A 16,698-nucleotide genomic window follows, 5' to 3' on the forward strand; every position below is an offset into this window, starting at 1 on the left:
CAGGCCCTCCAGGAAAGAGGCCTGGCAGCCAAAGGCTCCAATTTTCCACCTGCAAACACATTAACTCTCACACTTTGCAGGTGCAGCCATCCTGTTCCAAACATTCTGTTTTCTTTCATGGGAAAGCTGTGCAGCACATTCCTCAGGGAAAACACAGAGCTGCCAGCTGAACTTGGGGCAGAAGCCCAAAGGCAGCATGGTGCAGACGCTGGATATGTCCCTCCCTATAGTCATGCATACCATACCTACAGCACCATAGGGACCCAAGCCCCACTGATGGCACCCAGGCTAGGGACTGCTCTCATTTCACAGGATTACACCCCAAATCTGCAGAAGTACAAACACGATCAGACACTAGTGAGTACAGAGCACATAGGAAGATACAGAAAACTTCTTCCAAAAAAGAAAAAGAAAACAAAAGTACACCTTCATCCTGCAGAGGAGGCACAGCAGTGTTGTGTGTGAAGATACAGATACTGTGGGGAGCAAAATTTAACTTCAGCTTTCCCTTGGAACTGTGGAAACAAAAAGGCCACAGATTCTCTGATACTTGTGCAAAAAGAGCATCGCACCCACATTTTCAGAAAACCACAGAAGTGTGTGGGTTCTCTGTTTTTGGAACAAGAGTACAGTGAAAGCAGGCTTGTTTACTTTAGACACTGTACAAAGACTTATTTCTAAAAAAAGAAAAAAAAAAAGGTTGAAAGGATGCCTCCTTTCTGAGAAGTCAGCAGAAAATAAAAGGCAGATTTATATTTCTAATCTATGCAAATATCTACTCTACAGGGAATCACAAAGACTGCTTTATAGCAGACAGTATGCAGATCCCAGGTGCTTTAAATATGCCAAAAGCACGCACAGCATCTCCACCTGTGACGACTGCTCACTCTGAGAACAGCTGGATGACTAAAAAGAGGTTTTCTAAGTAGCCAAATGCCTTTAGCTAATGTGCCAAGCTCTATACTCCCACCCAAACAGCTCCTGCTGTAGCTGCCATCAAGCCTGGAGAGAGATTTTTTTGGTTGGTTGGACTTTTTTAATTAGGTTTATTGCAAATTTTTCATGAAATTTTTGAATTATAGCAATTACAACATGATGAAAGTTCCACTGACACCATAAGAAATTATCATGGGGCTTTAATTCATAACCATAGAATGGTCTGTGTTGGACCATAAAGATCATCTAGTTCCAACCCCTCCTTCCTGTGCAAGGACACCTTCCACTAGACCAGCTTGTTCAAAGCCCCACCCAACTTGACTTTGAACACTTCCAGGGATGGGACATCCACAACTTCTTGGGCAGCCTGTTCCAGTGTCCTTGATTCCCCTTGAAAGATGTCTTTGTGACCAGGTACAGGCAAAATGCCAGGGAGAGAGAGATGAACATGATGCTGGAGTCACTGATGTTAGGGATATATACAAATGAGAGCCTTGACACAACATGAAAGAAACACAGTAGAGAGAATAAGGAAATGAGAAGACTCGAGGGTCAGAAATCTCTCTCCTATGAGGAGGCCCAATGCCAAGGGTACAAGGCAATTATGCTGGAAGGAAGATATGGCTATAACATTCATTTAATTGCATTTATTAGAGACTGGTACTCTACAACTGCTGGCTGCTTTCTGTACATTTACCTAGGACATCCTCAGGAAGCTTCCATCACAAGTCAAGAAACACATCTGTCCTGAGAAGCCACTTGCACTCAAAATCGCTAACCAAACAAGACTGTGTCCTGCAGGCAAGGCTTGCCTTTTCCCAGTGACCCACTTAACTTTATCTGCAGATGAAAAAAACCCCAAAGCACTATTTTTTGCATCTTTAAGCAAGTGTCAATTTTGTAAAAAAAAAAAAAAAAGTAAAGAACTGCAAGCCACAGAGTCAGATCTGATGTACTAAAGTGATCAATGTGTCCCCCCAAGTACTCTCTGCCAGATCTTTTCTTGCAGGTCTCAGAGGCTGACTTCAAAGACCTGTTAACTGAATAAACTGCTTTAGCAGTCTTGTCTATTTCCTTTCCTGAGGATCTTACAAGCTCTTTTTTCTCGTATTATTAGAAATACCTCTTACATATTAACTACAGGCATCCCAAACTGAGTCATGGCTGTGCCTGTGGCTGACAGGCACCTGCAGCTCTACAGATCCTCAATAAGCAGTCATACCACCAGCCAAGGTAACCCATTCACTCACTCACACATTGGTAGGGGTTGGGAGGAACCTCTGGAAATCATTGAGTCCAACTCTCCTACTAAAGCAAGTTCACCTAGAGCAGGTTGCACATGATCATATCCAGAAGGGGGTTAATATCTCCAGAGTAGGAGATTCCACAACCTCTCTGGAAAGCCTCTTTCAGTACGCAAACACACCTTTGAGGTCTGAAAGAAAATCCTTCTAAACATAAACTCCCATTCCTGGTTGCAAAGGTGACTGACAAGTGGAGCAACTTTCCCAGAGAAGCTGTGGAGTCTCTCCATCCATGGAGATATTAAAAACCAAACTGGACACAGTCCTAGAGCAATGTCCTCTAGCTGAGGCCTGCTCTGAGCAGATGATCTCCAGAGGTACCTTCCAACCCAACATTTTGCAGCTCTGTGGTTAGCACTACAACTTGCATTTAGCTTCAGCAAGTCAACAGACACTTCCACGTTGTATCTCTGCAGGACAGCTCTGGCTTCTTACTAGATTACTAAGCTCCATTGCTTTCCCAGCACATCACATACCAACAGGTTCCCATAGAGTCTATTCACCACGGAGGGACACGGTACTTGGAACAGTGTTACTCACCCTTGTTTTTACACCCAGATTTGGCTTGTGCAATACAGGAAGTTACCAGCAAAACCATGAAGAGCTCCTGACCACTACCAACACCTGCAGGCAGCTAAAATCCAGGAGCCTGCAGGCACAGTGAGCATCTTAGACTTCCACAGTAATGATAAAATGTAAAAGTTATGATTTTATAAATAATTATGGCTTCACCTAAATGCAAATTATCTTATTTGTACAAGGATTGCTCCTGTTGGTCCCAATTACAAAAGAATAGTAGAATACTAAAGGGTCCACAGATTGCTCTGAGGAGTCAGATGGCCTTTCAAATAAATAAGGGTTTTTACATTTTTTTTAAGGCCTTTTAAATGATTAAGGAACACTGCCTCAAAACCACTGACTAACCCCACAGGTAATGTTCCTTTTAACTAACAAAACATAAAGCCTTGGATAATTTTCCTTCTTTGCAATGACAGCACATGGAGCTGCAGTCACTAGAAGCAAGGAGGAATATTCAGTTCAGAACAAATCTCTCAAAATCAGCTATCAAGCCAAATTCAATAATCCTGCAGATCAGAGACAGAATAAAACATCTCAGTAAACCAGTCCTTTGTTGTTTTAATAGCTGTGGATTATGTGTTTGCTGAAGTATTCTCAGAAGACTTTTCATCATCTTTAAGGAATATTAATCAACCCTGGAAATTCTGGAATCTACAGTTAACTAAAAACCTGGACTGGGAGACAGATTTCACCTCAAGTTCCAAACACAGATCAGGGCTGCAAGCAAGATCAGGGCTGGAGAGGTTTCCACCAAGAGGAGGCTACAAATATAACATCAGGGCTGTTACTAGCTTTGCAGCTTCAGCCTTTGCTGGTGATTTTATTTTGGGGATGAGGTTGTTTGTTTGTGGTGGTTCTTCAGCTTCTCAGAAGGAGATGATGTGTCTGATTGTGAGTTTTGCATTTAAGACAGATTTGCCATTTGTGCAAAAATGTAAAGTCAAACACATAGGCACTGAGTAAGCAAGCCAAGTGCCTACCTCACCACCACAGGCAATCGTGTCAATATCAAGCCTAATCTTAAAAGTAGCCAGTCTCAATTGCAAAATGAATATTTAATCATTTAACCAAGAATAAACATAGCCCAAAAAGCCTGCCAAAAGACCCCCATGTGTCCGTCTAACCTCATTTTAGTCTAAGCCTGTCTCCACCATTTGTTTCAGAAGAGTCCTTCATATCCCTGCCATTCAACGCTTCAAATATGAAATTTACAGTATCTTCCTAGAATTGCAGAGCTGAAGGTTTGCTGCCATCACATCATTTACAGTGAAGTAACTCCACTTGAGGAGATGGGGGAAGGAACGTAAGAGGCTGTTCTGTATCTGACATCCATTAGTAAGTTGCTGGGTTTGCTACAGACATTTAAAGAAAATTAAGAGGCACTTATAAGACTCTGCAGCTTATGTTATCAATCACTTCAGAAAGAAAAACAATTCAGCAGCCACTCCAACTGAGAGTGCAGCAAAGTTCAATTGTCACTGAAAGGTTCTGCTGTTACCAACCTGGGCAGAATGAGCAAATACACCTCTGCAGGTGAGCTATGAATGGGCAATCAGCACCACAGGCTGCAGCTTGAAGAGATAACAGCATCCCAATAGCTACAATGCCTCCTTGCACACAGCTAGGACAGGACTGGGATGACAAATTGAGCAACAGAACATTTCAGACATTTCGACTCCCATGTTAAATAATTCTAAAAGAAAAGCTACAAAGCTTCCCTCTCCCAGTGGGTACAAAACAGGAACACAGACAGCCATTGATATTCCATCTATTCCCAGGGAAACTTAAGTTCTGTGATGTTTTGAGCTCACTCTTTGCCAAGAATTCTGCACACATAATAGTCAAGGGACGGATTGACAGCTGCCATTAAAAAAAAAAAAAACAAAACAACAAACAAACAAACAAATTATTCACATGCTACCAAATTCAACTCTCGAGTTCAGGGTTAAGAAAACATCTTTTAAAATCCACGAGCTGCCATATTGAAAAAGGGTACACATCTTGTAGAATTAAAGCCACCTTTCCTTCACTAACTTATACATTTCTTTTACCAATGACGGCCACTCAGTGAATTTCCAATTTGCAATGGTAGAACACTTCTTGCAGTGGAGAGGCTTTTGCTACCCTGGAGCCCTCGCCCACTTATTCCAGGCTCTCCTTCTAGTTGTCCTGATGCAACTCTGCTCTAGAGTGGCTAATGAAATAATTTTGGTTAGAAAGAAAACAAGCCCATCCCTTTTTGGATGAAGGGGGCTTTTCTTTTTGCTTTTTTTTTTTTTTTAATTGAAATACAGCACAGATGTGCAAAAACCACACAGTGATGTGGTTTACATGAGCAGGCCCCCAAAACAGCTGCATTGTTACAACTGCAGCACAGGGCTCTAAGTAAAAGACTAATTCCCACTGAAGTTGTTTGCAAAGGTGCACCCTGATCATCATTAAAGGACTAACATGCTCTAACAATTTTAATCCTTTTGTGAAGTGTAAAGGGTAAAATCAGGAGTAGGATGCACAAAACCCAGAAAAGATTCTTTTCATCAAAGCACAGATAAACATAAGAACAAATTCAAACTGTATATAGAAGTCTTTTGTTCATGGCTTTCTTTTTATCAGTAGATTTCATCAGTATTAACCCTTTCGAAATTTATGTCAGGTTTTTAAACATACCTATTACTCCCTTTTAAAATTATTGTTTGGGGTTTTTTTTTGTCTTTTCCAAGCAGACACATTTAAACAGTGACTTTTCTCACTTTTTCCCATTTGGATAATCATCAGAAAAAGAAAGAATCACATGATAACTCAGAAAATATTGAGTGCCAGAAACAGAGCAACAGCTATATCACAGCAGTGTGAACAGAGGGAAATCACGTACCTGGTTACCTCCTGCTGCAGTCGGGAAACACTGGGCACATAGAACATTACCCCAAAAAAAAGCAAAGGCTCATTGGCAAATTTGTCCAGCTGCTTCTTCAGAGGCTTTTCCAGTTCAACCCAGCGGGCTTGCTGGCTCTTGCTGAGAAACCAAAGGCCAAAGTAGTGAGTCTAAATAAAGAAACAAAATCGTGTCAGTTTACCTTTTTCAGCTAGATCACACATACATTCAATGACACAAATGTAAATAAGTAAGCACAGATGATATCATGTAAATTTTTCCATGCACAAATTCAGAGTATTTCTTTATTTACTGTTTTCTTTTATTTATTTATTAGTTTTCAAGACAATCTTGAAGAGAATGACAAATAATATTGCAGTATAATATACTTCATGGAGCACTATCTGTCTCTAACCATCTCTCCCAAATGCATATTAAAGAGCCCTGACATTATGGCACAGGAGACATAAATGATTTACAGAAAGCATCTGAGTCTTCAATTTCTTTTACTCCCTTTCTTTGAGAACAGACAGCAAACACTAAGTCTGAAGTAAAGCACAAAGACTGGGTCAGGACCACTGCAGGCAAAGGACAAGGACTCTTCAATTATAGAACAGAATGGAAATCCCCATGAATATGTCAAAATACACCTACCAATACCAGAACTGTTAACCCAATACAGAACACATTGTTTTGTTTTTTTTTTAAAATACACTCACAGGGATTCATGATGGATAAATATTGCACTTACAACATGCATCACAAACATAAGTAATTTTCTCTAGGTTCTTAAAGAAATACCTGGTTGAAACCCTGAGCTATTTTCTGTTCTGTGTAAATATGTCTGTAGTACCTCCTAGACAAGCCATATGGGATCATTGTTGATGGAAAGTTATTAACAAGGAACAGTGGTCCTAACTAGAGCTTCATATACTAAAAATTGGTAATCAGCAGCTGAAGGAATAGCCAATCCATCAGGAAGGATTCTATCAAAAAAACCTGCTACAGTAAACACACTGATCTTATACTATAATTAACAGCAAGTGCTGCAACCACAGATGTGAAGAAAAGGTGAAAAAGTGTTCATATTTAGCAATGGAACTAATCCATGAGTTGCTCAGAAATCTGACAGTAGTCCTAACTGTGAAGTCCATATCAACATCTTTTTCTTTTTTTGATATTTCAGCCAACAGCATCTGTACACTACCAGTGATGTCTTTAATATAAAATGTCACTCTGTACTAACACTGGAATGAATGAAAGAAATTGTGAGAGGAACTTTTGTGGACATCAAGCAGATTTAGGATCCGACTGTAGGATCATTACTATTTCTGCATACTTATTTTATTTCAATAAACTTTCTTGGTCTTTAATCAAACTGCCCTGCAGAGAGCATCATATGCAAAAACTCTGAATTGGTGTGCAGGTGTATTTACTTTAGGGTCTCATAATGTACATAGTTATTTTCAACTTTGGAGAACGCCCAGGCTAGCATTTAGCTAAGGTGGTAGGTAACTAATTCAAACTGATTCCTCAATTAAGCCTGACAAGCATGCAGTATAGCTTGAACACTGCTCAGTCCTTTCTCTATAAACTCAATTTGGTATACTAAACCTATCTAGGTTTTTTGGGTTTGTTTTTTTGGGTTTGTTTTGTTTTTGTTTTTAAGAGAATTAATGCAGTATTTCCCTCTGTAACTTAAAGGTATTCCAAGAAATCAATCAATCCAATGTACAAATAAATCAATAAGTCAGCATCTCCCATAGGATAAACTTAACTGATACATGTCTACCTTCCCTCTGTAGTAAACACTGGAAATAAAAGTTCTTTTTGAGCTTCTCACCATGACAGTAACTAGATTAAAATTAAAGTGGGAGAGTCAGTGAAGACAGCAAAGAAAAGGAATTAATGTGAAGGCAGAAAAAACCCAGTAATTTTACTACCTCACAAGGGAAATCCTTTCATGCACAAACTCCTGAAACCACTGCAGAACAGCTCATGCTTAGCAAGAAACAGTAAAGAGCTGTGAAAAGAGATCTTCCATATTACTTTAAAAGTAAACATTCGCATCAACTAGGACCCAAATTTGCAGTATGGAGTGCTTGTCTACAAGCACTAAAATATCTATCAACTAAGATGATTTGAAGTTTGAAGTCTAAAAAAGTTATTCAAGTGATTAGGAGTGTTGCAATTAAACAGCTTATATGAGCATAGTACCTCCCCTTTGGGTGGAGGCAGGGGGAGAACAGAAGTTTAGAATTTCTCTAAAAACTTTTGGAACTTGAAAGGCTCTTCAAATACCAAATCAAGAATCCTGAACCCCTTCCAAGGAATAAGTCATCGAGGAAATGCAGTGTTTAAGTTTTTAGACTACAGCAGATACAGTGGCCCAACCATTGCAGCATGCATTTCACACAACTGTTTTCCTGGAAAGCAGCCTGGAGAGGATTGAGCAATTGCAGATGGAGCCCAGAGACTGCAGACCATTGCTCAAGTCACAAATGCATTCACTTTGGAGAGACAAACAGCACAATTGCCTGAATATCAGCTCCCTGCCACCAAGAGCTTGACTTCCTGAAAACGTGAGCATTTTTTAACAAGCCACAGTGGGGAAAAGGTCTTGCAGTCACTACTGCAAATGCCTGAAGAGATTCTCTCCTCTTAGAACATTAGTAAATTCCAAACAGGAACAAAGGAACATGGGATTGGCAGCGGCTGGACCATCAAGTTCAGTGCTCTATGACCAGGCATATGACTATCCAGAAAGCCTTACTGAATCTGAGTCATGTGCTGCCGTACCCTTCTGCCCACAAAACATTTTTACCACACAAACACCTCACAAACATGATGACAGGATAGAAGAATGTGACCTTTTTCTCTAGAAGTAGCAGACTGAAAACTAGGTTGATTCCTAAAGCTGGTTGGTTTGTCCACCTGTACAAAGTGAGCCACCGACTTCAGATTTCATGGAATACTCATCTGCACCTAGCAGGTTCTGACATAACATGGGATGTTCTAGCAGGTACATCAGCAGTTCAAGTGACAAAGAAACTGAATGATGCTTTCATTTCTAAAAATAATAAAAATTTTCTTTTTTTCAGCCATAGTTGACAGACTAGTGATACAGACTGAAGGAAAGCTTTTCACAACACTAAATGTATGCACACACATCCATTCTGCAGACAAAAAGCTTCTTTGCTAGTGCTCTTGGTCTGCCTAATCCACAGATTAGATCTTGGTCTTCCCTGTCACATGTCTTCATACATGGTAAATGGAATCTGGCTCATGCTTCTCTGGAACTGCAGCCCTCTGCTAAGGCAGCTGGCAAGAAGCAGAGCACTTGCATGCCCCAAAGATGCTGCATTACAAAACAATTCTTGAAACACAGTGACTCAGAAAAGGAAACTGGATACACAAAACATGTGCTGAGAAGTCTTTAAAAGACAACCTATCTGCTAATTCCGGAGGCAACATACTCATTTTGGATTTGGACTTAACTATACTCCCAAGTCTGGAGCTGCCCCTGTCTTTAAGTTGGGCAAAAAGAGTAGAACTGTCAACAATAGATGACAGGCACTTAATAAACAGCAAATCTCACTCAAAAGGATGCAAGGAAGCAGGCTTCGTGTTTATTAAAGCATCTGGTTAAGGAGCCAACTAAATATTTATCCTTGAGAAAGAGGCAGAATTCCAGCTCCTCCAGGCAAAAAGCATTAAACTCCGCTATCCCAGGGCACTCATATGGAAGGAACAGCACTCTTTATAGCAGCCAATTGTTCCTAGAAGGTCTTTTGTCCAAGTGCTGCCTGAATCCTGTCCCAGCTTTGCTGGCAAGACTAAAACCAAGCCAAACCTCAACACAACCTGGCTGCAGAACACAGGTTTTCAGTTGTGCCCTGCAAGGAGGGGACACCTTCTAGGACACAAAAAAAGGATGAAAATGGCAGCAAACGACCAGCTCTGCACAGCCATCAGCATCTGCCTGCAGTGTTTGGACAGTCATCCTCCCACTTTGGTTTAGGTGTACTGCTGGAGGCATCATTGTGAAATTCAGCTTAAAAGAAAGATTGGAAAGGACCATCTTGCCACCACCCCCACCTCCCCAGCCACCCCCACACCTAACAATATGTTAGAACACTCTATCTTTAAACTTTTATCATTTCATATAGTGAATTAAGGATAACAAAAGAAGAACAAGATGTAAAGTCTCACAACATATCTGTACTGATTACTCTGCTGTTTCAAGTGGGTTCACATAGTCTCACATGAATGGATAAATGCCATTATATTGAGAAAAAAAAAGTCCTTTCTATAATCTGTGTACATACAAACAAAATTACAGAGTTACTTTTCTGATCTTGGCTTTCCTCTTTTTCCCTTCCGTCCATCTTCTTGTCTTTATTTTTTACATAATGCTGATGTAAGAGCTCAATTTATTTGAACTAATAACTGTTCAACTACTAGACAGATGCTTTGTCAAGAGCTTTGCTGGAAAGGATAAAAACAGATTTTACACTAGTTACAAGGCTACACTTTGTACTGACCTATTGCTGAACTCTGACTCAGGGAGGGAGTTGCATTCCCCAGAGATCAACTAGAAATATGCATAATCCATTAGATACTGGTTTTCAGTCATGTGTGGCATAATGATTGACAGCCCTACACAACAATACATACAGTAATCTCAAACAGTTTTGGTTTTCAGAAGTGGGGGTGAACAGTCTTTTGTTAATTCCTAAGAAATTAGCTTGAGTGAAACAATGATGTATTCCTAATGCAAAGGTAAAAGTTGGGTACACCTGGGATTTATTTAAACATAAGACCAAGCTAAAGCATCAGGCAAAAATTGATCTTTGTTTTCAAGAGTACACATATTATTACCTGAGACTGGATGGAGAAAAAAAGGAATTTAGTAATGTTCTGTGAATATGAGCTTTAATAAAGCTTAGTTTCTTCCTTACTTTTACATCATAGTTTACTGATCAGGATTCCTAAGAAAAGGCATATTCCAGCTGAAGGTTTTGTTGCATTTGGGGAATTTTAAAAGTCTCTCTCCAATGTGGACACTTGCAAGGATTCCCATCTCTTTACACTTACTGGGTTTCCCTTCTGTACACAACTATCCCGTTGCATAAATCTTGTAGAAATTTGAGTTTTTCAAAGTATTTTTTACCTTTCAGTAGAATTTGGTTGTTCTGCACATTCAAAAATGGCATCAAGCCTAGAGAGGGAAGGGGACAGTCACCAAATGACTGCATCAGTTTTGTTTCCCTACAAACCAGGGCAGGAAGATTACAGGGACAGAAGAATTTTGAGTCTGAGGGAAAGGAGGCACCCAGCACCTTGCACCTCTAAGTTTGCTAGGTCCAATTATTCCTCATGAAAGAAAAAGGAAAGCAGAAGAGGTTACATGAAGACCCTCCCAGAGTTGAAAGAGGATGGTAATTCTTTTCTCTCCTACGCATTTAAAGCAGCAATGGGTAGTACCAGAATTATTCAGGAAAAACAAAAAAGAAAAAACAAAACAAAACAAAAAAAACAGCAACAAACCCACCAAACAAAAAAACCACAACCCCCCCAAAACCAAACCAAACCAAAATAAAAACAAACTTAAAACAAAGCACCACCGATTTTTGTCAAAAACTGCTGTACTGTTGTAATATGAACTTCACAAAATCGGTTCAGCATTGCCAAAACTTTAAAAAAAAAAAGTGGGGAGGGTGATGAAAGCAAGGGAAACTGTTCCAACAACATCAAAGCATTCTCTTCTGTGTTAAATATTTTTTATCTTGAAATACAAACTTTTTGTGCTGATATAGATCTTTTTGCATGACACAAATAATTTTGAAAATTAAAAAAACCCAAGGCAACAGAAACCCCCCCATGAAACTGAACACTGACCAAAACAACTTCCTTTGCTACTCTACTGTTCAGTCCCTTTTCTCTGGAAAATTTTGAAACTTCAGGCTTTGTTCCAAAATGGAACAAAACACATTCTGAAATAACAAAATGCTTTGTGGAAAAGAATGTGAACCTTCTGACGGAGCTATTGTTTATAAATGCAGGTGGACCTCCAGAGAGGATCATCAGGCCATGACTACTGCACCAACTAGATAAACCCTCAAGGAGCAGAAGTAGAAGGACTCAATTCATTTGTTTCCTTTCTGCACTGGAAGGAAAGGGAAGGATCTAACCTCTCTGTAAGGGCACCCTAAAGTATCACAAACAGAAAGAAAAATAAAAAGGAAAAAAGTAGTTACTAGGAATTATTCACCTCTGAAGGGGCAGAGGAAGACAATTATACTAAAATCCACATAAAAAAAACAAAACAAAACAAAACAAAACCAAACCAGTTACTATGAAAAATCACCATGTAATATTCTGACTCCCTGCCCTATTGCTGCCTGCACATTCTTCTGCTTATTCTGCACACACACACACAGATTGTTCTTTCACTCTTTATCATTATTGATGTACAAAAAGGAGTTTTTGTTTAGTTTTCATCTGTAACTTGTATGCTACCTTTCAGTTGTCACCATTACAAAGGGCCAAGAAAAGTAAGGCACAACAAGATTATTAGGTTTCCCAGCTGTGCATATAGAAAGCATCAGCCAGGACAAATGATAAGACAGCAATTTCCAGGTAATTATTTTTGACTCATGATTTGCAGAAGCCTAGAAATATGCAGGATACATGTAACAAGTCCACAGAAAGTAAAAAAAGACAGCTCTTTTGTATCATGCATATCAGAGAGATATTTCTAAAAAGGCATGAACACTGAACTCTACAGCAAGAAGTAGAAAATACGGGATTTCAGTCTTTATTAAAGACTGGGTTTCTTCAGCCTTTTCAGAAGCACTAGGAATGCAAAAGAAGCCCTTCAGACTTCCAGATGTTAAATGTTTCAGTTAAATAAAAGAAAAAAACCCATCAACCTCAAAATGCTACTAGTTGCTTCTGCTAGTCACACAACTGTTGCTTCTTTCAGAATGTTAGTAACAAGAATACATATATATGATGATAGATATTTGAAAGCCAGAGGTCTTCTTCCCACTGGCATAATTCAGCCAAGAGCATTGGTGAAACCAGGCTTACACTCAGATAAAAATTACTGTCACGGGGCACTCAGTTGACAAAGTAACACCCATAACTTTCGAAGAAAAGAAGGTGGCTCATCATTTTTCATCTCATCTACAAAGAGCTCACAAAGCTATGATGAATGAGCAGCAGAACAAAACCCGAGTGCCGTTCTGCTTTCAGTTTTCTTGCAACCAGAACATGTTTGTCCAAGCTCCAGCTGCTGATCATATCTGGCTAGCTCCGAGAACAACATGACTCAAGCGAACAGACCGCCTGAACTAAAAACGTGTCAAATTATGGAGTGACAGATGGCCTTCCTCGGGTTACCCTTACCTCACGTAATTCCAGCCTCTGAGCCACAGCTTCCAAGCACTCCTGCCCCGTGCTCTCCACAGAGAGGGTGCACTCAATGACATTGCTGTCCAGCAGACGGATCCTTGTCACAAAGCAGTTCTTGCTCAGGACGTTGTAGCGCCTCGTCCGCCGCAGTTTCAGCCCGAAAGGCATGGCTGTTGGTCTGGGAGGTCACCCCTTCCCTCTACTCTCCTGAGAGTTATCACCACGCTTGTCGACTTGCCTTGAAGGCTTCTTCTTCAACTGGCACTTTTCTCCTCCAGAAAGGGAGGTAGCTGTCCATTCCCAGGGAGAGCTTCAAGGGATTCCTGCAAAACGCATACAAATAAGTAGGGTTAGGTGTGAAGCCAGGCGTTGCTAATGATCAGTGGGAAAGAAAAAAAGCTTAAAGGAAAAAAAGTCACATTTAAAATCATAAAATAAATACCTTCACACACAGGATTGCCAGGCACTTACTACAACTCTCAAAAGAACACCTTATGGGACAAGTCTTTCCAAATTCTATTTTGGTTCTGAATTTAAAGCACAGATTTAATTGCAAAGCTCTTCTTTGAGAAGCTCAGTAGAAACAGCAACTCTACAAGGCAGAAATCCAGAGATGCTAACCCTCCCACCATTACCCCCACCACAGGGGTCTATAACATTATCTTCAAGTTAAATTTTGGTGCCCTCAGGCCGGCTTTGAAAGCTTGCTTAAAGAGCTAAGGAACAGAGGCATTTAAAAGAGGTGCAACTTCGAAAGAAGAAAGGCTGGCTGCCTTCAGCAGGAAATGCAGGCGCTCAGCACCTCTGAAAAAATCAAACCCAAAGTATGCATGTGAAAGGCAAGCAGCATCCCACCCATTTAAGAGAAGGCCCCGCTGAGGCAATCCCTGACATTTCGCTCACTTCCAGCTCCACAGCAATTCTGTATTTCACCCTTTCAGGTGGGATGAGTAACCGCAGGAGCAGCTGTCAGAAACCAGGATAAAACCGAGTGGGAGGGGGAATACACATATTCTAGATGTTGTTTCTAATTACCACTCCTAAAATTTATCAGGAACACATGTAACTGTAAGCCAAAATGCAAAGCAGGCAGAAGATCTAGAGATACAGAAAAAATGACATTTAGGAAACTATGATCCCACATTTAAAATAAAAAATAAAAAAGTTCAGTTAGGAGAAGGTTCAAGATAACCAAACCATTTTCATTGGAATAGACAGCTTTAAAATGTTATTTTCTACATGTAGAGAGGAATGAAATAAAAAGCAAATTACTTGCTACTAAGCCTTCCTGATTTTGTTTGAATATACTGGAGAAAGAGCTAGAGGGACACTAATGCTGGCATTTAAAAGTCCATTTCTCTTAACGTATAGTACCGCAAAAAAGCACTAGCTCCTATTTCCTTGCTTCTTAAGAGAAACAACAGCATTGCCAGCAAAGTATGCACCATTTAGCTGTATGTGACATTTCAAATAGATAGTACATTGCTCACATGTACTATTTGGCATAGAACTGCATGAACCAGTTATTTTCAATTTTACTTAATGTAGTTGCTATGGAGAATATTAGAAGCAAACCAATTGACTACAGTGATTATTATTACTCTAGAGACAACTATCACATATTTGATAAAGAGTATTTTCCCAAACCCGTATATTTTGGTATTTATTACAGGGGGGGTTAAAGCAGCAAAAACCAAAACCAACCAAACAAAAAACTGGAGGAAAAAAAAAAAAAAAAAAAAAAAAAAAAAAAAAAAAAAAAAAAAAAAAAAAAAAAAAAAGACCTACTAGAAAACCAAACAAACTAAAAATCCCAGAAAACCACAAGGAACCTCTCACTGGTTATGTGTGCAACTACACTGATAGTCTACTAGCTTTACCAGAGAAAAACCTGAAGAATTTGAGAACGGGCATGTGCTATTTGACTGAAGTGCAAACAAACCTACCAAATTAGCTGCTGCAGTTTAATCTCTCATTTCTAGCTTCTGGGGGTACAGATATAATTTATTACACTCACATGATTGCATGAGGGACCTGTTATACCTTGCATCACTGTAAAATCAGAAGCCATGAAAGACACATGAATACATCCTCACCACAATCTGATGAGGCAGGAACATGTTACCCATGACTCACAAAAGAGGAATTGAAACAAATATTAGCCAGCTTATCCAGCATCACTCAGGAGAATGACAGCAGATCTATGCACCAAAACACACAGGCCACACTAGAACTTTAACCCTAGACAACTATTTGGCAACTACCTTGTCTACCAACATAATCAAAACAACAGCACCAAGCTTTGGAAAGTGGGAAGAATGGAAGGAAATTACAAAGAAGGAAGGGTGTGGAAAGCTGTATCTTATCAAGGACAGCATTTGTGTTCAGTCTCTGGCTAAGTCAGACACAGAGAGTTTTAGCTAGCCAGTTTAACTTAAAAAAAAAAAAAAAAAAAAAAAAGGGAAATCTTATCTTGCGTTACAGTTAGTTGCACACATTTCCTTACAGAACCTGAGCAACCCTATGTACAGTAAATTTATAGTTAATAGTAGCCTAAATATGAAATAAATGGTAGTAAAAATAAAACTCATGCTTGGCTGTGGTCCCCACGCTCACTGAACACTGCAGCTATTGCAGGAGAAGCCATCCCATAAGACTTGTGTGCAAGCACACTACTCTGGAATAAACCCACCAGTTCCTGCATAAGGGAAACACTGACATTGATTGCAAATTAATTACTCTAAGTTATATCATGTGCTCAAGTAAACCAGGCAAATATTTCCTCAATTTTTCAAGAAGCAGTAAGATAAAAGCAGTTTTTCCTCCATTCTGCCAAGGGTGATCAGCCAGCACTGTTTTCTAGAGGTGCAGGCATACAAACAGGTTCACCTTCTGTAACAGGGTTTGAGTTACTTTTTCATTCACTTAAATATACACAAATGCCCAATGATTGCTCCTTCACACTAAATGTCACACTTAAGTTAGTTTCCAGTTAAAGAATGAGCTGGAATGGCAAAGCTGGGACAGATTAAACTGGTAACAACTATTTAGTTGTTACAACTATTGATTCTCAGTTCAATGGATATAACTAACTTTTCTATTTACACATCTTCTGGATGTTTCATCAATTTTCCAATTGGGTTTTTTGTTAAGTTAACACCCACAAAGCTTCTGGTAACCTTTCTGAATCAGGTCTCAAAGGCCTTGCTCGCTTACAGGTTCTTAAAGGTGTTTGGCTTCTATATGTTAGCACACTCTTAAAAGCACCAGGAACATCCATTTTAGTCACAGTTACTTTGTAGACAACTAAAATAGGCAAAATCCTGAAGATAGATGAGTTTTGGTCTTCAAAATGAAGGATTATTTCATTACAGGACCTCCTTTACTGGTTAAAGGCTTGTCAAGGAGTAGCAGTGTCACCAGTGAAATTAAGCAAACTGTGCAGGTGTTCACAACACTCCTCAGGCTCACACTTTCACTCCAATTAAAATGAAGCAAAATAAATTAAACTATAACAAGTCTATGAGAAGCTCACCAGATAACCAATCTGCTTTAAAAAATGGATTTCAGGTGTGAAAGGGACAGATG

The 16,698-nt window shown here is 39.6% G+C and overlaps 1 protein-coding gene and 1 long non-coding RNA gene across 3 annotated transcripts in view; one reads left to right on the plus strand and one right to left on the minus strand.

Annotated features, from left to right (window-relative positions):
* Positions 1 to 14,921, plus strand: part of LOC139794290 (uncharacterized) — a 72,014-nt gene extending 57,093 nt beyond the window's left edge. Inside the window, exon 2 of the long non-coding RNA XR_011725061.1 lies at positions 14,798 to 14,921. This is a non-coding gene — a long non-coding RNA (uncharacterized lncRNA). The remainder of the gene's footprint in view (positions 1 to 14,797) is intronic.
* Positions 1 to 16,698, minus strand: part of PTPN14 (protein tyrosine phosphatase non-receptor type 14) — a 120,863-nt gene that overhangs the window by 64,399 nt on the left and 39,766 nt on the right. For both annotated transcript variants that reach the window (XM_071739635.1, XM_071739636.1), the window contains exons 2-3: positions 13,105 to 13,433; positions 5,692 to 5,861 (exon numbers count right to left, since the gene is read on the minus strand). In XM_071739635.1, the coding sequence (XP_071595736.1) occupies positions 5,692 to 5,861; positions 13,105 to 13,278 (344 nt within the window). In that variant the 5' untranslated portion in view covers positions 13,279 to 13,433. The remainder of the gene's footprint in view (positions 1 to 5,691; positions 5,862 to 13,104; positions 13,434 to 16,698) is intronic.

This window comes from Heliangelus exortis, chromosome 3, assembly GCF_036169615.1.
Source record: "Heliangelus exortis chromosome 3, bHelExo1.hap1, whole genome shotgun sequence".
Lineage (NCBI taxonomy): Eukaryota > Metazoa > Chordata > Aves > Apodiformes > Trochilidae > Heliangelus > Heliangelus exortis.